Source organism: Herpailurus yagouaroundi, unplaced genomic scaffold (assembly GCF_014898765.1).
Source record: "Herpailurus yagouaroundi ecotype Mexico unplaced genomic scaffold, PumYag 166, whole genome shotgun sequence".
Classification (NCBI taxonomy): Eukaryota; Metazoa; Chordata; class Mammalia; order Carnivora; family Felidae; genus Herpailurus; species Herpailurus yagouaroundi.
Genome location: NW_024412407.1, coordinates 27,871,800 through 27,899,261, shown reverse-complemented (window position 1 = coordinate 27,899,261; position 27,462 = coordinate 27,871,800). Strand labels below are relative to the sequence as shown.

General features: G+C 36.4%; 1 protein-coding gene across 2 annotated transcripts in view; it reads left to right on the top strand.

Moving 5' to 3' along the window:
- PDE3A (phosphodiesterase 3A) overlaps window positions 1–27,462 on the top strand; it is a 323,656-nt gene that overhangs the window by 251,819 nt on the left and 44,375 nt on the right. For both annotated transcript variants that reach the window (XM_040488738.1, XM_040488739.1), the window contains 3 exons: window positions 4,346–4,603; window positions 6,064–6,218; window positions 12,280–12,404. In XM_040488738.1, coding sequence (XP_040344672.1) covers window positions 4,346–4,603; window positions 6,064–6,218; window positions 12,280–12,404 — 538 coding nt within the window. The remainder of the gene's footprint in view (window positions 1–4,345; window positions 4,604–6,063; window positions 6,219–12,279; window positions 12,405–27,462) is intronic.

Genomic DNA, 27,462 nt, shown 5'->3' with positions numbered 1-27,462 from the left:
ATATATATATATTTAAAATATATAAAACCACACTTTACTGTTTATCAGACTTAAATTCCCTAGTTTCTATTTAAAGGTAACAATCCAAATTTGGTTGTCATTTAAACAGTGTGTAGGGAATTGTACTTGCATCTTCTTAAATGTTAAGTGTAAATATTTCTGTTATAAGGAGAGCTTGCTAAGTAGAATGTTTTATATTGTTTGATCCTGTTTTTTTTTTTTAAGGAAAAGATTTGTTTGATTATCTCCACCATAAAACAACTCAACCGTGGTTTTATGCTCTAGTATATATAGTTCATTACTGCACTGAAAGATGATTTCATGCTGTTAGCTTAAGACTTTCCTTTAAAGTAGCTTTTATATAAACTTAACCTTTAGTATTTATTATCACTAAGGTTTCACCAGTGAAATGGAATATTTCTGAGTATGCCTAGAAATTTAGTTATGTTATTTTTAAAGTTGGATAGGGTATGGCAATATCCTCTTTGTGAGTCACTCTTGTTTCGTATTTTGTATCTTCCGATGAAAAAACTCTACCATTGACCAAAGCTTCTCTCTCCTAAAATTCCTTGTTACTTACTCCTTGGACTCGCCTGTGTCTTTGTAATTTGCCTGCTGCTTATTGAAATAGTGATCTGTCTGCCTTTCAGTGAGTCGCGTGTGGTAGCCTTGGAGATTTTGTGGCAAACAAATCTGATTGTTGGTTTTAGATTTTATGCCTCATTGAAGCCTTTAGTTATTTGAGCCAAAAAGTGGTGATAACGTCTGTGTGTGATGCAACTTTTGACTTTTATACAATTCTATTCTTGAATCAGAAAACCAGTAGAGCAAAGACCTGGTTTCATTCCAGTATTAAGTATATTTCATTAAAGTATACTTTTTCCATAGTAAAAATGTTCACTTTGCTTTCATAGCTAATTCCAATATGGATAATTTACTACTTACTGGCATGAATATTGCTTTGTTTTTACTTGAAGACCTTTGTTTTTACAAAAGCTATGGAATAAATAGCATTGAAATACATATTGTGCTTATTTTCTAAATTCTTACGTAACACTAACAATGACAGGAGAATGAGTTTTCAGTACTGTTTCTATTTTAAAATTACTTTAAAAATGCTTAAGATTTGGGTTTTTTTCTGAGTACATAAATGCATTAAAAAAGAAAATATGTTATAAAATTAAAGAATTATAAAAAAAGACTTGTTCTCTCACCAATAATTCATTAAAAATTATAGTTCTAATTATCAATGAACATGCTCTACTTTTTCTTCAGGTTTGTAAATTTTGTATGGTGAGAGCATTTTGAGAAAATCTCTTTAATTATTAATTATTAGCACATAAACTGTTAATTTCATTGTCAGAAAGTCTGAAAATTTTATGTCCTAAAAACAATTTGACTTAAATTTTCACTTTTTAAGGGGAACAATACAGTGACTTGTTATTTTAAGTTTATTAGAGAAACATGGATAGGAATAAATATTAGTTTTTCAGAAGGTCACACTGAGTGAGTTTTTTAAAAGCATCATATTTAGAGATGCACTTGAAAAAAATGTGTTTCCAAAGGAAAATGTTAACTTAGTTCAGTGGCATTTCTCATGAACAGTTTTGAAGTTGGCAATGTAGGTACATATGTGAAGTATGCATAATTATGTATCCTAAAGATATTAACATTACACTTAAATTTGTACATTGGTTCATAACAGATATTTAGTCTTCCAAACAGAGAAAAGCTTGACACAGTGATTAAATAAAGCATTAGATAATTACAGATATATTTAGGAACATAAGGTAAAAAACAATCAACATGTATTCTGGTGTACTGGGTTAGCACTTAAGCTGTAGAATCAGAGTACCTTTATTTGCAACCTGTTGTTTCCATGTTTCAGCTATCTGACTATGATTTTGGCAAGTTATCTTAATAAAAATGGAGTTAATAAATGAAGTAACTACTTTGTAGACTTGTGCTGAATAAGTATCAGCTGCCGCTATGATCATTATGGTTACTATTATTCCAAGGTAAAAGACATAACTATTCTATACTGTATCTTTACAGAAAAATTTAGCCTTTACTTACAGTTGTTACAAGGCTACATGTCTTCCTGTATGATGGGTGTTTTCATCATTTTTATATTTTTCTGATCATAAAAAATAATGCATATTCACTTTTTTGAGAACCTACCTTTCTCCACCAGTGAACAATATGAGTGTTTTTTCAAGTAATCATTTATAGATCTACCCAAATCTTTAAAAAAAAAAAAAAACAACTATATACCAGTGTATAATATAGTCAGAATACAACTTTGTATCATTTTCCCTGTAGATACCCATTTATGACTGCATTCTCTGGTTGTTGTAAGAGTACTATTGTACTTTTTGTGTCTTTGTCCTCATGTTTTTACGTATTTGCAGTTTTTCTTTAGATGTCTGTCAACATTGTTTTACTGGATAATAGGATATATGCACTTAAATGACACATTGATAGACTCAGCAAAATGCCCTTCCACAAATACTGGGTTATTTTGACTCACTGCTTATTTCCTCAAACTATTACTAATACTTGGTGCTATCAATCCTTTATTATTTTGCCACGTTGATGAGTAAAAGTTTTCATTACATGAATTTGCATTTTAAATATGAGGGAGACCAGGAGCTTTTTATGTATTTGATTATTTACATTTTGTTTGAATTGTCTATTCAGTCCCTTTATCCAAATTTGTCTTTTATTGATTTTTTTTAGAAGCTCTTCATTTGGATATGTTTTTTCTTCTCTGTGAGGCAAATATTTTCTCAGTCTTCTTTACCTTTGCTTATGGTGTATTTTCTTACATAGAAGCTTATGTCTTTATTCCTACCTGTCATATATTTCATTGACAGGTTATGAAGTTATATAGTTTTTTCTAACATTCCAAGATTATAACTTACTCCCCAGTATTTGCTTTTAATAAATTGCTTGTAATTTTATATGCTTAAATTTTTCATCTCTCTGGAGTTTATTTTTGAGTCTGTTGCAGATGATTAAACTTTTCTTCCAAATATATAGCCAAACTTGTAACATCCTCTTATTGAAAAACTCTAGAATTATCATTATTATTTTTACCATTATCCGTATTGAACACTTAGAATTGCCAGCACAATATTGAGTGCTTTACATGTATTACCCCATTTAATTCTTACAATTACCTTCTGAAGTTGGTGCTATTACTGTATCCACTTTACGGATGTAGAAATCACAGGATGGAATCTTAGTGACTTGACAGAAATCATGCAGCTAGATAGTGGTAAGGTTACGAGTCATGATTTGGATGCAAGTAGCCTAGTTCCAGAATCTGTTATGCTGTTATGTGGGTTTCCTGTGCCTCATATTGTGGCACTGTTCCAATATTAACGGTCTTTGATGCGCTGTCTTTAAGCTTCACCTACTCTCTTGGCCTTGACTTTGCCCATTCTCTCCTTTGCTCTCATGCCTTCCTGCCTGCATTTGGTCCTGGCCAGCAGGTCCGGGAGCATCCCTGTCCTCCGTTTTTTGTGCTCTTCCTTTCTTCAGCAAATACAGAGTAATGACTCTCAGTGTTAGAGGCACTTTGCAAAATATGACAGATGTGCCGCAGAATACCAGAACTAAAATGACTATTCTTACCAACCACAAGAAGAGGGACAATGTGTGAATTTGATCACAAATGGAGTTGCTTTTTGTGCTTGTCTTTAACATTTAATTAAATAACTACCACATACCAGGCTAAACTATCACATTAAAATATTACTGAATTAAAAGTTACAGTACATTGGGGCATCTGGGTGGCTCAGTTGATTAAGCATCAGAGTCTTGATCTCAGCTCAGGTCTTGATCTTGGGATTATGAGGTCAAGCCCTGTGTTGGGCTCTGCGCTGGCATGAAACCTACTTTAAAAAAAAGGAGGAAGAGAAAAAAGTTTACAGTATATTAATGTTACTTTCAGAATGAAATTTCTAAATAAAGTGCAGTTAAATGTTGAGGTCTTCATAAGGAGTGGCTGATAGGAAGTTTTTGTTTGTTTGTTTGTTTGTTTGTTTGTTTTTTCCCCCAGTTCTCTGAAACTTCTTGCCTTTGAAAAACTAGTTATCTTTTGGATTTCTTCAAATATGTCTCACCCCTCCCCAAGTTCTAACATTAAAAAACATGCATGAACACAAAAATGGCAAAAGACATGGCACATTTGGGTAAATTTGAAACAGAAATGTGACTTGAATGTACTTTACTGCAACCTGAAAGAGTCAATCAGCTCATTTCTGAGAAAAAAGCCCAATTTTGTCTGTGCCTTCAGCCTCAGCTCTTCTCTCACTTGACTGTTCCTTTGGTGTCTCAGTCTTCAGGAACCAGTATTACTGTGGATATTGCCGTGATGGGTGAAGCTCATGGTCTCATTACCGACCTCCTGGCAGACCCTTCTCTGCCCCCCAACGTGTGCACATCCTTGAGGGCCGTGAGCAACCTGCTTAGCACCCAGCTCACCTTCCAGGCTATTCACAAGCCCCGCGTAAATCCTGTTATTTCCTTCAGTGAAAACTACACCTGTTCTGATTCTGAAGAAAGCTCTGAAAAAGACAAGCTGGCTATTCCCAAGGTAAGTATTAAGGACACGTTCCTGGAAAGGTTAAATTTTTTTTGTTTTGTTTTCTGGGTCTGTTTGTTGTCACCCCACACCCATATGGAAGATTTGTGTCAGTGACTCAGTGAAGACGTGTTGATCATGGTGATCAAAGTTAATAAAAACTTAAACATAAAGACTTGTGTCCTTAAACCTAATAGCTTTCTACAAGTGAAAGCTTTACCTTGTTATGTTACCTTTTTTTTAATTATTATTATTATTTTGACTTTGAAGAAGATTTTAAGATTTTACTCCTCTATGCCAGGCTCTGTTCTGTGGGCTAAAGATGTAGCAGTGAGGGGTGGGGGCAGGAAAAAGTCCCTGCTCCTAGTGTTTAAAATCTGGTGTCTTCTGAAACCCAAGGATGCTCTGCACATGATTTCTTTGTGTGATACCCTTCAGCGTATGCTCCTGGTTTTCCCAAACCCAAGAAGTTTTGAACTCAGAACAGTTTTGATTGATTCTGGATTATTTAAGGTAAAAGATGGCCTTAGTTATTTGTAGAATTCTTTCTTTTTACATGTAAGATCGGAGTTTTACAAACATAAGCTGTAGGAAATCAGATCCTACAGCCAGTTTAGACCTTGCATGAGAATGGGTCATATTAAAGACTAAAAAAAAAAAAAAAGTTTTAAGTCATCTCTGGCACATCCTGCAGTTGTCTGTTTGGTAAACAGGCGTCTGTCCTCTTTAGCTAGTGGTCAGTCAGTTACACCCTTGCTTTAGCTATTCTGAGTCTCTTGACTCAGGAATGTGTTTTTCACACAGCTTTCTCAATTAGGTATTTACATAATTTTTTGAACATCTGCCTCTCTGCAAAAAGTATGGCTAAGCATGATAAGACAGTAAAGGAATGAAGAGAGATTAACTGATTCCTTTCAGTCTCAAAAGAGACATGAAGTTAGGCATCAATCCTGATATGTAAAATGCTTGACCTCTTCTCTTACTATTGAATTACATTCTAAGATGAATATTCAGACCTTTAGGAAATATAGGAAGCTAGTATCAGAGTCATTCTTTTTTTTAATGTTTATTTTTGAGAGAGGGACAGTGCAAGTGGGGGAGAGGCAGAGAGACAGGGGGAGAACACAGCATCTGAGGGAGGCTCCAGGCTCTGAGCTGTCAGCACAGAGCCCGATGCGGGGCTTGAACTCACGAACTGCAAGATCATGACCTGAGCTGAAGTTGGATGCTCAACTTGACTGAGCCACCCAGGAGCCCCTGTCATCGTTTAGATGAAGACCCCAAAATGTTAATTTTGTAATAGTCATTCCTTTATTGAATTCCTGACCACCTAGATCCAGATAGGTAATATTCAGCCAATAGATTTTAATAAATTTGCTTCCAATTTAAAACCCATTTCCTCCCATTATATTACATAGAAGTCAGTGATCAAAAATATGCTTGATAATAAAATCAACACTCCTTCTTCCTAGCGTCTGAGAAGGAGTTTGCCTCCTGGTTTGTTGAGACGTGTTTCATCAACTTGGACAACCACCACCTCAGCCACAGGCCTACCCACTTTGGAGCCTGCCCCAGTCCGGAGGGACCGTAGTGCCAGCATCAAACTGCATGAAGCATCTTCATCAAGGTTAGGCAATGCTCCTGTCGGTTTCATGTCTCTAGAGAAGTTATTTGCCAAAAGGAATGATAAATTGCAGAGGAAAGGTGGACCAACTAATTACAGTTGCTTGGAGGCCAGTGTCAAAAATGAAGATGGTATATGGTTTAAATGCAGAGCAGCACTATAGGGATTAATATTAGATAGTTAGGCTTAAGTTGTGTTGTGTGACCTTACATGTAAATGGGAACAGGGAGTTGAGTTAATGCCCGCCAGTATGACAGGATGGGAAGAGTTGAGCCCAGAGCAAAGGTAGGCTAGATTTTACAGAGACTGAGATTCATATTGAGATTCTTAAATCAAAGTCATACAACCTGATATTTGCAAATTGTTGTTAGATTTCCCCCAGCCCACCAGACCGGTTATCCTAGTATGATATGAAAGGCAAAAGATCAGATCAAAAAGTAGATCGTCATCCTGAAGGTATCTGGATATGTTCAAACATTTGGTGATTTAAAGTTTATTTAGACAAAGGACAAATTGGTGGCTAGCAGAGACAGGACATGGGGGGTGACGTGGGCCAAATAGGGAAAGGGGGTCAAAAGGTACAAACTTTGAGTTTTAAATAATTGTGATAGGGATATAATATACAGCATAGTGACTATAGTTAGTAATACCATATCACACATTTGAAAGTAGCTAAAAGAGTAAATCTTAAAAATCCTCCTCTCAAGGAAAAAAAATTTTTTTACTGTGTGGGGATGGATGCTAACAAGACTTATTATGGTGATTATTTCACAATATATACAAATATCAAATCATTATACACCTGAAACTAATATGTTGACAATATCTCACTTGAGAAACAGAATAGACTTTATGTAGTATGTTAATTAAAATTTTACAAAGTGATTTAAAAGCCAGAATTACCAAAGCTAAAGAAAGATAGTGTTAAGATCTAGAAAGAATTTTGAAGAAAACTTCGTGAAAGAGGTGCTTTTAGAGGGAGCTATTGTGTTTGTCCTTTTCTAGTTAGAATAAAAATAGCATACTTTGTATGAATTCAGTAATTTTGAGAACATTTCCCATACGATTTCAGGTTTTCGAAACACTTGCATCAGTTTTATTAATGATGAAATGACTAAAAAATAACCACATCTTTGTTGAACTCCATGAAGGTAATATTAGAAGTAATTTTCTCCTGATCTGGGCCTTGAATATCAATAAAGCACTATTTTGAGATTGGCAGAGAAATGGAAACCTTTCGAATTAGAACTTTAATGACTAACTTTTCTTTCTTTGTCATTTAAAAATATGTTTAATTGGTTTCTCCCATATTAACATGGATAGTCTAATGAACCTATAGAATCCAAAGCAAACTCAAATGATTCTTTCATGTATCAGTGTAATTCTCCATTTTATTACCTGGACTTCTGTAAAACTTTAAATGCCACCACAGGAGAAGATTACCCAATCTGATTCATGAACATTTCCTAAAGTTTTAAATTACAGGTCTTTGGTGATATATTATTCCTCTGAAAATATTGACTATTGTCAGTGTCTCCAACAGCAAATATTGATAAGTGATACTGGATCATAGTTAAATATTTGTTCCTTAAGAAAATGAATTTTGGGGGTGCCTGGGTGGCTCAGTTGGTTAAGGGTCTGACTTTGGCTTGGGTCATGATCTCACAGTTTTTGAGCTCAAGCCCCATGTTGGGCTCTATGCTGACAGCTCAGAGCCTGGAAACTGCTTTGGATTGTGTGTCTCCCTCTCTCTGCCCCACCCCTGCTTGTGCTCTTTCTCTATCAAACATGAATAAACATTAAAAAAATTTTTTTGTAAAGAAAGAAAATGGATTTTGTTCTCAGTGTATATCTTTAGGGAAGCTATTTTACCGACCAAATTTTCCAGGATTTCTGTCATAGAATAGCTAATGCCCCATGATTTTTTTTCCATACAGTGACTTTGCCAGAAGTCCATTTGTGCATTTTTGAATGATTCCTTTATTTCTGTAATTGTTTGTTACTTCTTGTCACATTTCATTTCTTATATTTCTTTTCTTCTTAGTTAAGTGAGATTAAGGACTGTAACTGAAATTATCATGAAGAGGGTTTCAAGAACTTTTATGAGCTGAACTCCCAGGGATCCTGTCATCCTGCTTAATGAAATAAATACTCATAATCAAATATTTTCAACATAATTTAGGAAGAGTGTAAAATCTCATTCATTTTCTTTGTCCAAGAAAAAAAAATACTTAAAGCTGACTTGCCAGAGTATACTTCCCCCCCTAATTTTACTATTCCTTAATTTCACTATACTATTGAAAATCCTGATATAAAATCTGAAAACAGTACAAATTTTCACCACAATGAGTAAATGAAATTCATTCTGAAGAGAATTTAAGGGAATAACCATATATTAGTGGCAATAGTACCACCATTAACTACAACTAGTTTTGGTGGACTCCTTTGTCATGGGTGAAAACAGTGAAAAGATAGCCATAGATCATCTTCAGCCCTGAATATAAACCAAAGTTAAAAATTCACTTAGAAGACCTATTGATAAAACTACAGATAGATTTCAAAACTGATTTGAGTGTTAGCTCTTGTGGTTTCTTCCCTTTCAGCCTTTTTGTTTCTTCCTTTCCTATGTGCCTATTGAAGACTCTGAGGACTGTAGTTATCAGAAGAACAGAGGTGAGAAGTGGAAATTAGGAGCAACCCTCAGCTTACCTTACGTCCCCTTCAGTATTTAGCTAGGTGATTCACTCCTGGGTAGTTTTACCTACAGCCGGGTAGAAAGGACGCTGGACTGAGGATCAGAAAGACCTTGGCCCTACCACTCAGAGATGCGTGTCCTGAAGAGCAGTCCTTGTCTGAGCCTCAGCATCCTCTGCAAAGAATCCTTCAGAGAAGGGGGAACTGTGGCACAATTGTGAGATAAATCAGGTAGAAGAATACCAGGTGCTTCAAAAAAAAAAAAATAGGCTTGAGATAAGTCACAAAAGTCTGAAATAAATCACACCCTAGTGACTGACTGAACTGACCCCTCCTTCAGTATATTAGGCAGAAAGGAAACTTGGTTTAAAAACAAACAACAACAACAACAAAAACTTAGGATCTGGTAAGACTTTTTGAACCTTGGATGGTGTTGTTATGGGTAGAACTAAGATTATAAAATTTACATTTGTGGAAGGGGATTGAGATCTTCCACAGCAGACATGTACAAACTTTTCCTCTTGTCACCTTGAGGTGACCAAGTAAAGGTTTCCCCAAGCTACTTTCCTCTTCCAAACCCAAATTATTATGTACATATTTATGTGATTGAAACAGCAATCATGAAGGTGTGAGGGTCAGTCCAAAGCTGAAAGCTATTGTGAGGCTCACAGAAGGCAATGTATTTGAAAGTGCCAGTAAATTATAATGCACATATATACATACACATATACGTATATCTACATATACATAAACATATGGCTTTATTGTTTTATTGATATCTGTTTTAATAAATGTTATATTAAGGACTGTATAGCTAGAATTTTAATTTTTCTTCAAGTTCATTTATTAACTTAATTATTAAAGGTATTCTATTATACTTTATAAAACTTTGCAGAATTAGCATATTTTCAATGTTTTCATTAAAAAGTAGACAGCTTTTGAGCTAGCTTTCATAATAGAAAACTTTTTGTGATAATAACAAATATACAAATATAATAAAATGCAGTTAATGTTAAGGTCTTGTCTTTTAAAAGTCTCCATAGAAAAGTAATAACCATTCATTATGTTATGTACTAAGAAATTAAAACTCCTAGGCCAATATACATTGCATAAAAATTCTTCATAGTAATCTTATTGGTCATTCAATCAAGCAAAAGAAGTTAAAGAACAGCGCTGTAAAGAAATAGTGTAGTTATCTATCTCAGATTCTAAGTTTTCTTTGATTTCATTGTTTCAGAATTTTAGGCATTCTGAAATGCCTAGAATGAGATTTCAAGAAGAATATGAAACAAATATTATTTTGTGTGCTTTTTTTCTTAATTGATAATCACTGGAGTTCATTCTATAGTTCATTCACTCTATAACATGTCTTTGTTATAATTTGTTTTGTAAACTGCTATTAGAATTAGGAGAAAAGATGAAGTTTTTAAATACCTAAGTCAATAAGTGAAGAAAAATATGAAAAGGAAAATAAGAAATGAAGTAACATAAGTGTCAGAGTGTTAAATGGAATTCAATATACAGATTTTTTTGAATTGTTTTTAATGTTTATTTATATCTGAAGAAGAGAGAGACAGACCATGAGTGGGGAGGGGCAGAGAGAGGGAGACACAGAATCCAAAGTAGGCTCCAGGCTACGAGCTGTCAGCACAGAGCCCGAGATGGAGCTCGAACTCACAAACCATGAGATCATGACCTGAGCCAAAGTCGGATGCCCAGCCGACTGAGCCACCCAGGCACCCTGTAAGTTATGGATTTTATTAATTGCTAATGTTACTAATAATCAGAGAATATAGGCAGTAGTAAAACACATGCTTAGCATTCTTCCCTTCAAGAAGTATGAAACTATTAGTGCAGCCCCCTAAAAAAGTCCTTTTGTTCCACATTAGCACATGGGTCTATTTTGTATTTAACATGCAGAATTCTAAGTAATTCATGCATAATGTTGCTTGCACAGAGGAAGCCATTTTGCTTATGGGACACCTCTAAATTATGCGTTATTAATTATACATCTTACACGACCAATCTCCACCATTCATGACTCCATACCTCCATCAATTTCAGGTTTATTTACAATAAGCCACACAGACCAGGTACATCCTGCTTACACTGCCAGAAAGGAGGCTGCCAGTCCAAGATTGGCAGAATGTCAAATTGTCCAATTATACTCATGCAAATTATAGATCTGACCTAGTACCAAAATTACAAATGTTTAAAAGCGCAAAGGTATTAGCAAAACATGACCAGGTGTTTTTCCCATGGAGCATTCCAAGATTGCCAACATAGCTTCCTAATTACAATATATTCTCAAATTACAATATATTCTGTTTCAGATTTAACTTAAGGTTTTGAGCACTGCATTCAAATAAATTTTGCTTTAGAACACCTCCAAAATTCATATCCCATTAATTACATGGGTGTGTAATATTCTCCTCCCCAACCTTCCATAGATCCATTAATTCCAGATTTATTTATAGTTATAATCTAGGCAAACCAAGGATAGCTTGATAAAAGCATCCCTAGATGAAGACTCACTGTCCATTACCTTTCTCCTACTAAACAGCATCACTGTGTTTATCAAAATGTCCATCATTAACGTGTTTACAAGGGGATTTGGCTCAGCATCCCTTTCTTTCCAGAGTGTCACCAATAAAAGAAATTGTAGGCTAAATGCTTGTTGCTAACCTTTTCTTCACAAAAAAATGCTTGTGCAAAGAATACTATCTTTGAATAATTTTATAATCACTTAATTTTCAAATTCAGATATACCAAGAATAGATGAGGCACCTGCCATTCATAACTAATGTAAATTACGAACTTTGTTAAAAGCTTTGTCAAATTTGGGGCACCTGAGTGACTCAGTGTGTTAAGCATCCAACTTGGCTCAGGTCATGATCTTGTGGTTTCTGAGTTCGAGCTCTGCATTGGTCTCTCTGCTCTCATTGGAGGGCCCACTTCAGATCCTCTATCTCCCTCCCCAGCTCACACATGCTCTCTTGCTCTTTCTCTCTCTCAAAAATAAACATTAAAAAAACAACTTTGTCAAGTTTTTAGAAAATCTGTGAGGAACATGATTATAGTAGTACACTAAGAAGGTGTCTGGTTCCTACTAACTGGATAAATAGGAAAATTATCTTTCCTCTTTTATTAACCCAGTATGTTTGATGAGTAACTGCTGTATCCCTGAAGCAGAAATTGAGCTCAGATAACTTATTTTTTTTATTTGGAAGTAATGTAGTCATGTTGCTGAAGCTGGACCATGACTCAGATTGGCAAGCTGAATATGGAAATGGTGATTGCGTTCTGGCAAGATCTATCCCAATAATTGATTAATAATTTCTTCATTTTTCTTTATGCTCTGTCTTTATAGTGCTGTTTGTCCTGATTCTTGGAATAACCCAGTGATGATGACCCTCACCAAAAGCAGATCCTTCACTTCGTCCTATGCTGTTTCTGCAGCTAACCATGTAAACTCAAAAAAGCCAAATCGACCAGGTTAGTAGCTTTTTAGGAGAAGAGTTCCTCCTTAGTGAGTGTGTACTCATGGGGTAAACTAAGCCTTAAGTGTTGAAATAAGATTCTGAGAATTCATACTAGGATATGTTTGGTTTGACAATTCTAAAAAGAAAAAGCCTCAATAACCAATTAATTTCTTAAATTTCCACAGATGCTTTCAATTTCTGCTAGGTATCCTATCTTGAACTTATTGGATGAATAGGAAATAAGTATCATCATTGAGGATAATCTGTGGAAGCATCATCTTGTAATATAAAAGCTAATGATGTACATGCCAATTTCAATTTTATTTTTAGTGTTAAAATTAGTTTTCAGGAGTATGGTAGTTACAGGAGTTAAGAAATGCTTCATTTGCTATACATATTATAATTCTTTCAAAGAAATTCTTTTGTTTTTTTAATTTTTTAAATATTTGTTTTAGAGAGAGAGAGAGAATGAGCAGGGGAGGGCAGAGAGGGAGACACAGAATCCAAAGTAGGCTCCAGGCCCTGAGCTGTCAGCACAGAGCCCGACACGGGGCTCAAACCCACAAATTGTGAGATCATGACCTGAGCCAAAACCAGATGCTTAACTGAGCCACCCAGGCGCCCCTCAAAGAAATTCTTTATGTCACTCATCCCCTCATATATAAAGGGGTATATGAAAGGAAGAGGTAATTAAATTTGGAGAAAATACAGTTCAGAACCTTTGAGAGCCCTTTGGAAAAGCCCACAAATTAGCAACGAAAAAACCCAATAGCACAATGGGCAGGAAGTTTTCCTTACCTTTCAAGACTGGTACAAAATGAAATTTGATGTGATTTCTCCCATCTGGTATCTCGAATATAACTCTTGCATGGGGTTTTCCACGTTGGACTCAATGTACACTGTATACTTCTAAGCATCAGCTTCTCCCTTCCCTTGAGCTTCCTTTATTCAACAAATATTTGTGAAGCAATCACAGTCTCAGACCCTGAACTAGTTTGGGGAATGTGGCAGTGACTAAGCCAGACCCACTTCCTCCTGTCACTAGAATTACATTCTCGTGGGAATACAAACAGATCGATAGCCACTACTATTTAGTGTGTTAAAGGCTATGATAAGGAAGAGAGGGAAGACTTTCAAATAATGAAAGATGAAAAGAGATAAGATCCAACACATTGAGAGATAGCTTAAGGAACTTGAGTCTAGATGAGTGGCAAAATTGGCAAGCACAAGGGGGATGGAAACAGACATGCAGATAGGACCTGGAGATCTATGGAAAAGAATATAGATTCAAAATTAAGGACAGTTAAGTATGTTTCAGGTAGGAAAGTGAATGGGTAAAATTACTTCATTTAATTAGAATTTGGGCTGATTCAAGACTGGAATATGGTTTTTGTCAGATTCTTTTGCTAGACTGTCCCCCTCCTAGAATGTCACTTGAGAGTCTGGGGTATATACGATGACCTCTTCTTCTTAGAATGTTCTGACTAGAAGTTTTCACCTCTCAGCACTGCAGAAAACTCTAATGAAATTTTCAGTAGCTTCCGGCGTATGTTCTTAATCTTCTGCTTTTATAGCAGCTTAAGAATTCTCCAAAAGGCTCCAGGGAAAAACTGCCCCCTTCTCACTTGGCCGTTAGACAGTCACATTCTAGCTGCCATGGCGGCAGTCCCAGACTCCAATTTTCCTGTCATTAGCGTCGTGACGTTGCTAAAAGTTCTGCTGACTTGCTTCCTTAATAGCTGCACCCTTCTGCTTAGATTCTTAGACTTCTGCTCCATGCAAATGGTCAGTAAATAATGTTCTGAAAGGAAGAACAGTTCCTAAGACTTTTGCTTACCCTTCCGTGGTATCTTCTCTTTGCTCTCTCTGAGAACCTAGTCCCTCTGAATTGATCATCTTGTCTTAAAAGCTTTTTATTTTTAAACTCTTCTATTTGTTCTTAAAGAAACATGGGTTTATTACAAACTATGGTATCAAAGCCAGAACCAGAAGTCCTCAAAATGGCAAAGTGTCTATGTGGGTCAGAGAAACAGTGCTCACGTTCATTCCACTAATATTTCAAGACACCACCTTGAAGTGGAAACTTTTGATTTTAAAAGAAGTGCATCTCCTCTATTGTTTCTTACGTCTGGAAATTGTACTACTCTCTTCCCCCTTTGATCATCCACTTTCTATTGATGACTATTTCTTGGAATCACGTAAGCAACAAATTTGCTTAAGTCTCTGTTTAGTGTAGGAAGACACTTCCTCCAGAAAAGGCTCCAGGGAAAAACTGGAAAGTATGATTTTGTTAGAATTGCATCATTGACAGAAACCACTAAAAGCAATGCAGGTTTCCAGAAACTAATCTCGTCCTCTCTGCTCTTTGGTAATGTTCATTAAGTCATGTAATTTAGAAGTTATTAATGACCTGAGAAATATGGACCTGAGTAATATGGATCCTCATCTTGGGCTCCATCAAGAGAGAGGAACTGAATTTGAGTATTCCACATTAAGCCGGAGAGAGATTTTAAGGGGGCACTAAAGTCATTCTAGGTCAGTGGGACCCTTGGTTCTCTACAAAAATATGTGCAAATATTTTTGGAGGAAAGCATCACCAGTTAAGGGCTAACCTATCAAGTTCAAACAAATTGGAGCTTATAAGCAAGAGCACTAAACACACATAAAAGACACACACAGGGTTTCTAGCCATGAGTTAGAAACAAACAACAAACAAAAACAACTTTACAGATTTCTAAAAGGGTTGAAATATTTAAATGCTAAAATATTTACATATTTATGTTATAACTTTAAAGTATGTAAATATTTTAAGGAAAATATGAGATCATAAAAAGTAACAGCAATGAGAGAAGACATAACTGCAGAGCAGCTAAATATAACTTTCAGAAATGTAATCAAGGAAAAAGGATAGATTAAATGGAATAATACACTATTAAAGGGAGAAATAGTAAACTGGTGAGTGGAGAATATGAAGAAACTACCTAGAATGTGGTAGAGATGAAAAATGGGGAGTATGAGATTTTAAGAAATGTACGAATAGAAGAAAAGGCTAGTATAACATCATAGTTTTAGTACAGGATAGGAGACATAAATGCTGAGGAAGGGCAGAGTAAAGGCAAAAAAAAAAAAAAAAGTTACACAAAGACAAAATAGTGAAATTACACAACACTGAAAACAAAACAAAAATCTTAAAGTCAGCCAGAGAAAAAGGAAATTTCAGGGAAAGCAAGTCAGTCTGAGAGCGAGCAGAACTATCTAAAATAAAGGGCATCAGAACACAGAACGTTTTTCTTCCAAGTTCTGAGAGAATGTAACGAACTCTAGCAATGATCCCTGAAAATATATTCTTTCTGAGAGAATATAAGAGCCTGAAATTGTGTAGCTGGCACATCTATCTCACAACAGTAGAGGAATTTTCAGATTCCTAAGATATTTTCAGAAAGTCAAAACCTTGCCACCTGCCAAATCTTAACTAAAGGAATTTAGGATGGATGTATTCTAGAAAGCAAAGTAGTAGAAGTCTGAGATCTAATAAAAATGGTTACTAAATTTAAAAACCATCAATTTATCAAATGTTATGTGCATAAATAATAGTATTTTTAGATTTGTAAGTATTTTTTTTAATTTTTAAGGACAGTATTAAAATATCAGACAATAATAATATGTACCATAAGGGATGAAATATAAATGTAAATGTTCTACTTTCTTGTGTAGCTCAGGAAAAGGACTCAGATGAGGAGCCTGAGGCACAAAGATGTTAAGTAACTTGCCCAAGTTCACAGTTATTCCTGAATCTTTTATTTTGTCCCAATGACTTTATACTAGAAGAAAATTGATGACAACAAATGGAGGTAATTTAAAATTAGGATTTTCTTTTTTTGTTGTTGTTCCTGTCTGGCCAAGTACATGACAATGGAAGGATTTGATTTTGTATCTCTCAGTTTCTTCATTTAGGTTAGAAAATTAAAATTATCAAAATAAACAACCAATGTGCTCATTTTGACAGCACATATACCAAAATTGGTGTACAAATGCTGAATCATTGTACACCTGAAAGTGATGTTCCATGTCAATTATATGTCAATTAAAAAAAAGGCTGAAAACTATAGTTAGTGCATTCACTGGAGATAAAGAGCAAATGATGGCACAGACATGAGGAACAGCCTCATCTTCCTGTGTCCTACTCCTCAGATTATACAACTGTAGTCAAGAAGAAAGAACAGAGTACAAAAAGAAAAAAATTTCCATGTTACATACCCCAAAGGCAGATGGTAGAAATTAGAACCCAGGCATGGTGAGAGCCTCTCTCCATTCTTGCCATAAAGTACATAAGGTATCTCCATCATGATTACTTTGGAGGGGATTTCACATTGTGACATACTTAGATTGCTGTCACAGCAGAACTAAATGTTTATAAAATAACCTACATCCTATGCATGCTGAATTCAACTAAACAAATCCCTGAAAGTCTGCCAAGAGGGAAGAAAGTCCATCAAGAATCAGAGAGCTGAAATTCAATTACAGTTCTTCCTGATCAGATGGGCTCTTCTGTTTTGAAACCTTTGTTTTTCTGCATTGATGACGTATTGGTGTTGATTGAGCTAAGTGGGTGTGATCTGTTTGATGTTATTGACTGAGATGCCTATGTGGAAAGGGGCTAGGAAAAGCCCCTTTATGTGGCAAAGAGTATAAGGAAATGGAACCAAATGAAGTGTGAAGAGAATAGGAGGAGGAAAGTAAGAAGTAATAGGCAAGAGAGATAGGGGGATGCAAGCATAGAGAATAAACACTGAAAGGTAAATGTTTCCAGAGGGAACTAATGAAATCTATTCCTTCCACGAATCAAGTAAAACAGTGTATTCTCTAGCTCAATCAATGTTAATATAAATAGTTGAAACAAACCAATTATTATACAATTGCTAATATAAATGGATAAAATCACATAGAAGTCCTTTGATTAAAGCGCAGGAACAGGATATTTAAATATAATTTACATTTTCAAACTTTTTTATTAGGAGTCACTGGCAATGTAGAGCTGCCATTGTCATTCTGCTTTTAAAATTCCTCCAGGTCATACTGCATTTGCAGTAGAACCTTTCAAGATTCTTTTCATTTTTATAAGATTCTTATAATCCTTTTACAGTGATTACAAATCTCTCTACACCTACAAGGTAGACGGAGTTTTCCCTACAGAAAATTTGAGGTGAGAGAGAACTTTAATTATGGTGCTCGGTGGTTGCGGGGGAGGGGGTTGTTTCTTTTTGCATTCTCCATACGGTAGATACGTTTTCTGTTTTGGAAAAATATTAGGGCTGTCCATTTTACTGAGGGCATAAAAAAGAGACATGTATTTATTAGACATGCTCACTCCTTTCTTGTTCAATTAAAATTAAAATGAGAGTTTTACAGCATAAAACAGATGGATTCACTTAAGTAATTTTCCTCCAGTATTGTTTATCATCTCCCTTTAATTGTCCAGAATTCCTAGTGTCTTGACACATTTTCTCATGCTCTTAGAAGCAAGGAATTAAAAACTGAATCACTCAAAGGAGTTGAGATTTTAAAATTTTAAAGTTACATTTTTAATTTTTTTTAAATGTGTCAGTTTTAAGTATTTCACATCAGGATGGTTTGAATCATTCAAAGATTTATATTTCATAAGCTGTATCTTTTTCCTGGAGTCTCAAATACAAAATGATAAATAAAATTAAGAATGCATGTTTAGGGGTGCCGGGGTGGCTCAGTTGGTTACGCATCCAGCTTAGGCTCAGGTTATGATCTCACAGTTATGGGTTCGAGCCCTGTGTCAGGCTCTGTCCTGACAGCTCAGATCAGAGCTTGGATTCCGTGTCTCCCTCCCTCTCTGCCCCTCGCCTGCTTATGCTCTGTCTCTCTCTCAGCAATAAATAAATGTTAAAAAAATAAATAAATAAAAATAAAGAATATGTTTAACTGAATCCCTTCCCCACCCCATGCATGTGCATGTGTAAATGTGCAACATGAAATTGGATGATACTCCAAAGCTCATAAAGTTAAGTCTTCTAACTTAGTACATGATCAAGTTAAAAAACAAACAAACCTAGAATATAATTTGTTCTTGAAGATTTGTAAGAAGGGCATTTCTCTTGTTTCCTTGGAATCCTCTTCCTTGCATCTGATAATTTTGCTTGTAATCTACCCTTTCTAGAAATAAAGAGTATTTGGTTATTCTTAGCACTGATATATCTCTTTCTACCCAAAGACTAAAAATGTAAATATGTACCCATTTTCTATAGCATCCCTAATTCTTTTTGTTATTAAAACTTTACTGTGCAGTGTATGAAATACTTTGATTTGGGAAAAAGGGAATTTATATGTTTATACCTTTATTTTCTCACCTACAATATAAAAATACTCCTGCTTTCCCACCAGTTTTATTGAAAAATAATTGACACATCACTGTGCAAGTTTAAGGTGTGCAGCATGATGGTTTGATTTACATATATTGTGAAGTTATTACCATGATAGGCTCAGACAACATCCATCTTTCTCATTATAGATATAATAAAAAGAAAAGAAAGACAAACAAAAAAAAGGACAAAAAATGTTCTCCTTGTGCTTGGAACACACATGATTTACACTCTTAACTTTTCTGTATATCATACAGCTGTGTTAGCTATAGTCCTTATGTTGTACATTACATCCCTACATTATTTACCTCCTAACTGAAAGCTTGTACCTTTTGACCACTTTCCTCTAATTTCTCCTCCACCCACCCCCTGCTTCTGGTAACCACAGTCTGATCTCTTTTTCTCAGTTTGGTGCTTTTAGTTTTGTTTATTTAAAGCTTCCACATATAAGTAAGATCATACAATGTTTGTCTTTCTCTGTCTTATTTCACTTAGCAAATGTCTTCAAGGTCCATCCATGTTGTTGCCTTTGGTAAGATTTCCTTGTTTTTTTTTAAATGGCTAAACAATATTTCATTATACACACATCACACACACACGTGTGTGTGTGTGATGTGTGTGTGTGTGTGTAATTTATCCATTTATCCATTGATAGTTACTTAGGTTGTTTTCATGGGACACAGATTTTTTTTGTGAATGTTTTCATTTTCATGAAGTGAATTTGAGAGTTTTTACTTGTTTTCAATATTTTTTGGAAGAGTTTGGAAAGAATTGGTGCTAATCTTTAAATATTTGGTAAAATTTACGAGAGAGACCATCTGGCTTTTCTTCATTGGGAAGGTTGATTACTGATTCAACCTTCTTACTAGTAATTAATGTGTTCAGATTTTGTTTCTTCCTGCTTTGGTCTTGGTAAATTACAGGTTTCCAAGAATTTTTCCATTTCTTCTAGGTTGTCCAGCTTGTTGGTATATAGTTATTTGTAGTAGCCTCTTTTGATCCTTTGAATTTCTGTGGTATTCATTGTATTGTCTCCTTTTTCATTTATATTTTGTTGATTTGGGCCCTTTCTCTTTTTCCCTTGCTTCTTTTAGCTAAGGGTTTGTCAGTGTTGTTTATCTTTGCAGAGAACCAATTCTTAGTTTGGTTAATCTACTCTGTGGTTTTTCTTTTTCTATTTCATTTATTTCTGCTCTACTCTTTATTATTCCTTTTATTCTGCCAACTCTGAGTTCAAGTTGTTCTTCTTTATCTAGTTCTTAAGATGTAGATTTTAACTTGTTTATTTGGGATCTTTCTTCTTAATGTAGGCATTTGTGCTATGAACTTTCCTACCAGAACTGCTTTTGCTGCATCCCACAGTTTCTGATGTGTGGTCTTTCCATTTGTCTTAAGACACTTTTTAAATTCCTTTTAATTTCTTTGATCCGTTAGTTGTTCAGGAAGGTATTGTTTGATTTCCATGGGTTTCTGAATTTTTACAGTTTTCATCTTGTTACTGATTTCTAGATTTGTGCCATTGTAGTTAGCGAAGGTACTTGGTATGATTTCAATCTTCTTTCTTTTTTTAAATGTTTTTATGTTTATTTATTTTTGAGAGAGAGGGAAAGTGAGCAGGGGAGGAGCAGAGAGAGAGGGAGACACAGAATCTGAAGCAGGCTCTAGGCTCAAAGCTGTGAGCACAGAGCCTAATCTAGGCTGGAACTCAGACCACGAGATCATGAACTGAGCTGAAGTCAGATGCTTAACCGATTGAGCCACCCAAGTGCCCCTGATTTCAGTCTTCTTGAATTTGCTAAGACTTGTTTTGCGGCCTAACATATGGTCTATCCTAGAAAATGTTCTATGTGTGCTTGAGATAAATGTGTATTCTGCTTTGGGTAGATTATTCTATTATTAGTCTTTTGGGTCCATTTGGTCTATAGTTGTGCAAATTTGCTGTTTCCTAACTGATTCTCTCTGGCTGATCCATGTATTGTGGACAGTCAGGTATTAAAGTTCCCAGCTATTACTATATTTCTTCTTGTAGCTCTGTTAGTTTTTGCTTTATGTATTTAGGTGCTCCAATGTTGGTTGCATAAATATTTTATAAGTGTTATGTCTTCTTGCTGTAAAGACATATGCTGTAACATTATAAATAATGCTGTAACATTATAAATAATGTTCTTTGTTTTTACCATTTTTAATTCAAAGTCTATTTTGTCTGAAAAAAGTATTGCTACTCCGTTTTTTCTGGGTTACCTATTTTCTTGAAATGTCTTTTTCCTTCCCTCTCAGTCTACTGTGCCTTTAAGGTTAAAGTGAGTATCTTTAAGGCAGTGTGTTGTTGAATCATGTTTTTTTCACAGTTGGCCATTCTGTGTCTTTTAATTGGAAAACTTAATCTGTTTCCATTTAAAGTATTTATTGAGGGGCGCCTGGGTGGCGCAGTCGGTTAAGCGTCCGACTTCAACCAGGTCACGATCTCACGGTCCGTGAGTTCGAGCCCCGCGTCGGGCTCTGGGCTGATGGCTCAGGGCCTGGAGCCTGTTTCTGATTCTGTGTCTCCCTCTCTCTCTCTGCCCCTCGCCCGTTCATGCTCTGTCTCTCTCTGTCCCAAAAATAAATAAACATTGGAAAAAAAATTAAAAAAAAAAAGTATTTATTGATAGGTAGGGACTTACTATTGCCATTTTGTTAATTGTTTCCTGGCTATTCTGTAGGTCTGTTGTTTATTTTTTCCTTGCCTGCTGTTTATTTTTATATTTTAATGTCTTTTGATATCTGTATGCTTTCATTTCTTCAGCATATTTTTTTGTGTAATTATTAAAGGCTTTTCCCTTGTGGTTACCATGACACATACAGTATCTTAAACTTAAAATGCCATGTTTTATTTTAATTTTATTTTAATTTTATTAATTCCATTTCATTTTATTATTTTTTAAGTTTCTTTATTTATTTTGAGGCGAGGGACAGAGTGAGAAGGAGAGAGAGAATCCCAAGCAGGCTCCGTGCCATCAGCACAGAGCCCCACACAGGGTGAGATCATGACCTGAGCTGAAGCCTAGAGTCAGACACTTAACTGACTGAGGCACCCAAGGTGCCCCCTAATTGTGGTATTTTAAACTGATAACAACTTAGCTTCAATATAATCCATAAACTTTACACTTTGAGTTTTTGTCTCCCTCACATCTAAGATTATTATATTGCTATTATAATTTATACGTAATTTATGTTGCATAACTAATAACAGATTATTGTAGTTATGATTATTTTTACATTTTTTTTTGACTTTTAAAGAAGAGCTGTAAGTGAATTGTGCTCCACTGTTACCATATTGCAGAATCTATGAGTTTATATTTGTCATTATCAGTGAGATTTACACTACCTTTTTATGAAGTTAATTACCATTCTTTTACTTCCAGTCAAGATGTACTTAGCATCTCTTACAAAGCAGGTCTGATGGTAATAAAGTCCCCCAGCTTTTGTCTGTTTGGGAGTCTTTAATCCTTACTTTGTTTCTGAAGGAGAACTTCATCAGGTATAGAATTCTTGGTTGACAGTTATTTTCTTTCAGTATTCCAAATATATCATCCCATTTTATCCTGGCCTGAAAAGTACTGTTGAAAAATCTGCCCATCATCTTATGGGAGTTCTCTTATATATACAAACTCTCTTTTCTCTTGCTGCTCTTAAAATTCTTTGTCTTTGACTTTTGATACTTTGATTGTAATTTGTCTTGGTGTAGCCCTATTTTGGTTGAACTTTTTAGGGGTCTTTGGGACCTCATGGATCTGGATGGCCATCTCTTTCCCCAGATTTGGGAAGTTTCCAGCCATTGGTGCTTTAAATATACTTTCTGTCCCATCTGTTTCCTTTCTTATTCTGGAATTCCCATAACACAAATATCATTTCCTTTCATTGTATCCCCATAATCCCCATAGGCATTTTTCACTCTTTTTCATTCTCTTTTCCTTTTAGTCCTCTGACTGTGTAATTTGCAATGTTCTACTCTCCTGATCATTGATTCTTTCTTCTTCATGGCCAAATGTACTTTTGAAACTCTCTATTAAGTTCTTCAATTCGGTTATTCTATCTTTAAAATTTGGATTTCTGTTTGGTTTTTGTTCATTTGGTTTTGGGTTTGTTTTGATGGTTGCTAGTTCCTTGTCAGACTTCTCTTTTTGTTTGCATTGCTTTCCTAATTTTGTCTAGTTGTCTGTTTTCTTGTAATTTACTATACTTCTTTAAGAGAGTTATTCTGAATTCTTTGTCAAACAGTTCATAGATCTTCATTTCTTTAGGATTAGTTATGGAGCTTTATTAGTTTATGTTAGTGGTGTCATATTTACCTGATGTTTTTGTGATCCTTGATTTCTTAGGTTGGTATCTATGCATTTGAGTAACTGAGCTTCTTTTCCAGACTTTGCAGGTTTGCTCTACAGAGACAATTTTCACCAGTCAGCTCAGTTTGTCTCTGGGTTGTCTCCTGGTAATGTCTTTGGGCAGGTAGGACCTGCTATTGTGGTCTATTTTGGAGTGAAACAACTGTCCACGCTCTGAGGTTGGGAATGAAGGAGTGTGCCACTGGCTGGTAATAATTGGATAGGACTGTTGGCTTGGTCCCCTACGTAAATGAGGCTGTAGTATGGGCTCCACAATGCATTGATTCTCTGGTCAGGCTTAGTAGATGGTCAGGACTGCTATTATATACAGTAATAGACTATGACAGGGACCCTAGCAGGGACCCAGGACCTATGCAGCTTGTTGTTTGGGGACATGAATCAGGCCAGAGTGTACATTGAATGCTCTGGTTAGGTAAGGTCATCAGTTTTGCTCTGCAGATGGGGGAACCCACAGGCTGTGCTCTCTGTTCAAGAGCCACTGTATGTAAGGCTATTGATGGGTTATGCAGCTTCCCGTGTGCTCTATTTAGACCCCTGGTCAGACAAGCTATAGGTTGTATTTAGCAACGAGTAGGACTAAAAACTTAGATTCTCTGCTTGGGCACAGCAGGAGAAGCAGCTCTAAAGCCTACAAAGCTCTTTGTTTGTTGTCTTAACTCAAGCGGTACCACATCTCATGTTCCCCGACCAAGCAGGGCCACTGGCTTTGTTCTGAAAGCTGTCTGTTCTCCCTGCCCATTTGTCAGCTCCAGTGATGCTGGACCACACAGCTTCCAAGAGTTGGTCAGCTGGGGATAAGACACTCTCTACAGTGAGTAGGACTGTCTCAGGGCAGGAGGGGGAGGTATCATTCCAGCTATTTTCAGTTTCCCAAACAGGCTCTCAGGTTGAGAGTGGCTAGGAGTCACCCTCAGGCTTAGCTATGAATGAATCTCCCTGCCTGTGCATAGCATGGGAACACTCCACACCCAGCACTGGCTTTGCTCTTGGGGTATTCCACACTGCCCTTGCACCTCTTGGCTCAAGTGCCACCGGACCTCACTGCCTCTGGGAATTGTCACCAATCCTTTTGATCAGATGGGGCTGGGAGACACTCCCCACAGTGGGGGAGACTATGACTCACTTCCTTCCTGGGTATGGACATACTGAGCTTTAGAGCTGACAAAACTCCTTGCTTAAGAATCTGAATCAGGCACATCTGCACCCACCAAGTTCACTGATTTGTGTGTGCCCCCATCTTGGTTCTGCAGCTGAGCAAAGCTGCTGGTCAGGATTACTATTTGGGCATTGCTTGTATGAACTTGATCTGCCAAGATCCATGTCCTAGTTGTTGCAAACCCCTACCCCCCTTACATATCACAGTCCGATCCCCAGTGGTTGAGCCTCACAGATTCCCCTGCAGTCGCCATGGTACAGATCAGAATAGGGACTCCCACAGAGCAACCTACAATTCTGGGAGGGGTGCTCGTTATCCACTTGGGTTGTCTTTTCCTGCAGGAGGAACCAGAATCTCAGGGGAGACTTTGTGCATTATTGTGCTTGCTGGGGTTAGAGCAGCGTGGTCATCCTGTAGCTTCTTTTCTTACCCTTCTAATGCAGTCTGTCTTGATCTCTGTGGTGCAGAGGGAGTGCTTCAGCCTCACCCCCACGTTCTAGGACTCTCTCAGTGGTGTTTTTTTATTGAGTAGTTGTTGGTTGTTCTTGCGAGGGAGAGCTAAGTTGGGAACATCCTATGTTGCCATCTTTGTGACTGAAGGCAAATATCCCTCTTTTCATGGTTGTTGCCAGGGCTTGTACTTGTCAGAAGTGTTCAAAATATTAGACTAACAGTACTACAGAAGCAACGTGCTTTTCCTCTCTTACAAGGTTTATTTTAAATTTCATCCCAGGCAGTAAGTTTGGAGTCTTAAGGTCTGCTGTTTGTTTAAATTTAGTCAATCCTTGAGTTCCAAGAACTCTAATCATTGAGTGGATTGTTAAATTTGTATTTAAGAGGGAATTGCATTTCTCTGAGAATCTCAGCTGGCAGCTATAAAGAATTTGCAATGAAAAAGATCACTCTTCTCATAAATTTCCCTTAGAAAATATGTTGTATTAAGACTCATATGGCACTACTCCCATGGACTCGATTAAAAAAAAAAGTGGTGGAAAACTCAAAAAGTCGCAATTAACTATCAAAATAATTAAAGAATTGCCTAAAGCAGTGCCTGTCAGAAGTCTTTTTTTTTTTTTTTTTTTTTTTTTTTCCCAAAATATAGCAGTTAAAATCTTGCCTTGGCCTATCAGCCCTCTACAGTCTTGCCTGGCAGATTCTCTGAACATGTTCCCTGTCCCCTGCTCCTCCTTCCCCTTCACTAAGCTGCTTTCCCTTCCACACTGACCTCCCAACTGACCTTCTGACTTCTCCCAGGTAGGGCCCTCTTTCTGAAACATGCTTCCCCCAGTACTGTCTAAATGTCTTCCTTACTGCACCAGGCCTCTGTTCAAATTTTACCCCTAGAACATTTCTGAATTTCTGTTCTTTGTTCTATGTTCTCTGCATAACTTTTCTTTATATCACTGAAAACTACCGGAGTTTCTTTTCTTTTAATCCCTCCTCCTCTCCTTCTTTTTCTTTTCTCTTCCTTTCCCCACCTCTTCCACCTCTTTTTTTTTTTTTTTTTTTTTTTTGAGGTTCTGTCTTTTCCAAGAGAGTGGAAGCTCCACGAGAGCTGGGATTTTGTTGTTGTTGTTGGCTACTTCATCCTTAGTCTCTGGAACAGGACACGCAATTTCTCTGTGCAGACACTTTATACAACATCATACCTCCATCCCGCTCCTTATGTTTACCCTGCTTTTCTAAGATTATCTGAAGGTGGCCATAATCTAACAAATAGTCTAAATTAAACTAGCCATTTCCAACCTTTTTACATCAGAGCATATGATGTATGATCTGATTTTATGATGTGTTATATGTGATACAACGTGTGAATACAGTAGTGTTCCACAGACAGCAGTGGAGAAAGGGGAAAGGATTTAGAGCTTGGTGAAAATTTTATTTCCTTTGTTTTATAAAAATATAATACAATATCATTACAAAATATTAGAAATAATATTAAAAATTAAATTTATTCTGAAAGCTACAAATAAAATCTTATTTAAAAAAATTTACAGCCCTAGTACTTCACAGGACACCTATAACCCACTTGTTGCACACAATGATAGATTTGTTGGGAAACTCTAAGACTTAAGTGAAGTTTTTGTTTTGGTTGTTTAGGAGATTATATGTTGTGTAGGTTTGTCAGTGTCTTTGGTAAAATAGCTAAATCTTTTCCAAAGACATAGAAGTCAGTATAAAAACCCTTAGGCATGTTGTTAAGTGCAGTACAGATGCTGTCTAGCAGATCATGGATTCTTCTTCCTCCTCGGACAGCCTCTGATAGAAGTATGGGCTAAAACCACATTTTACTAAGAACAGCTGCACTCACTCCATATTCTCCTGTTCATTAGTACTGTGACCATGGGAAGGTTATTTAACCTGAGTTTGAATGATTTCTTTACCTATGAAGGCAAGTGATTAATCTACTGATCAAGTATCAATAATAGAGAGGTGCCTGGGTCGCTCAGTCGGTTAAGGGGTTAAGCATGTCACTCTTGATTTTGGCTCAGGTCGTGATCTCACGGTTTGTGGGATCTTGCCCCGAGTCCAGCTCTGCACTGACAGCATGGTACCTGCTTGGGATTCTCACCCTCTCCCTCTCTCTCTGCTTCTCCCCCATTTGTGCTGTCTCTTTCTCTCGAAAATAAATAAATGAACGTAAAAAAGCAACAACAGAAATATTTGAAAGGAGTAGGAGGATAGGAGGGGCTCCCAGCTTCCACATTTATCAAAGGAAGAGCACAGTTTTCCTCTAGTATAACAAAACAAAAGAAATAATGATGCCAACAAGAGATGTGAAAATTACAAAAGCCTTTCAGCAAGCTTAATATTACTTTCAATGGACCCAAAAATCTTCGGGTGTAATATATCAAACTTTTGAGAGAACTGGACGTTGGAAGCAAACTAAGCCGGATGCTAGTTCCCCACACATATTAGTCAATGATGTGAGAGCTGCCTGTTGTGTGTTTCCCTTGAGTGGTGAGAAATAGAAAACAACTCAAGATTTCATTTCATTTGCCTTACAGTAGGTTGTTCAGCCATAAAATGCTGGAAAACAGTAAGCAGATGGCTGTTCAGAAGATAGTTCTCTCTTCAGTTTTCAGTGCAGGCTGCCTCCTCTGTGTTTGGGAGAATGGAACTTCAAAAGATCTCGTCCCT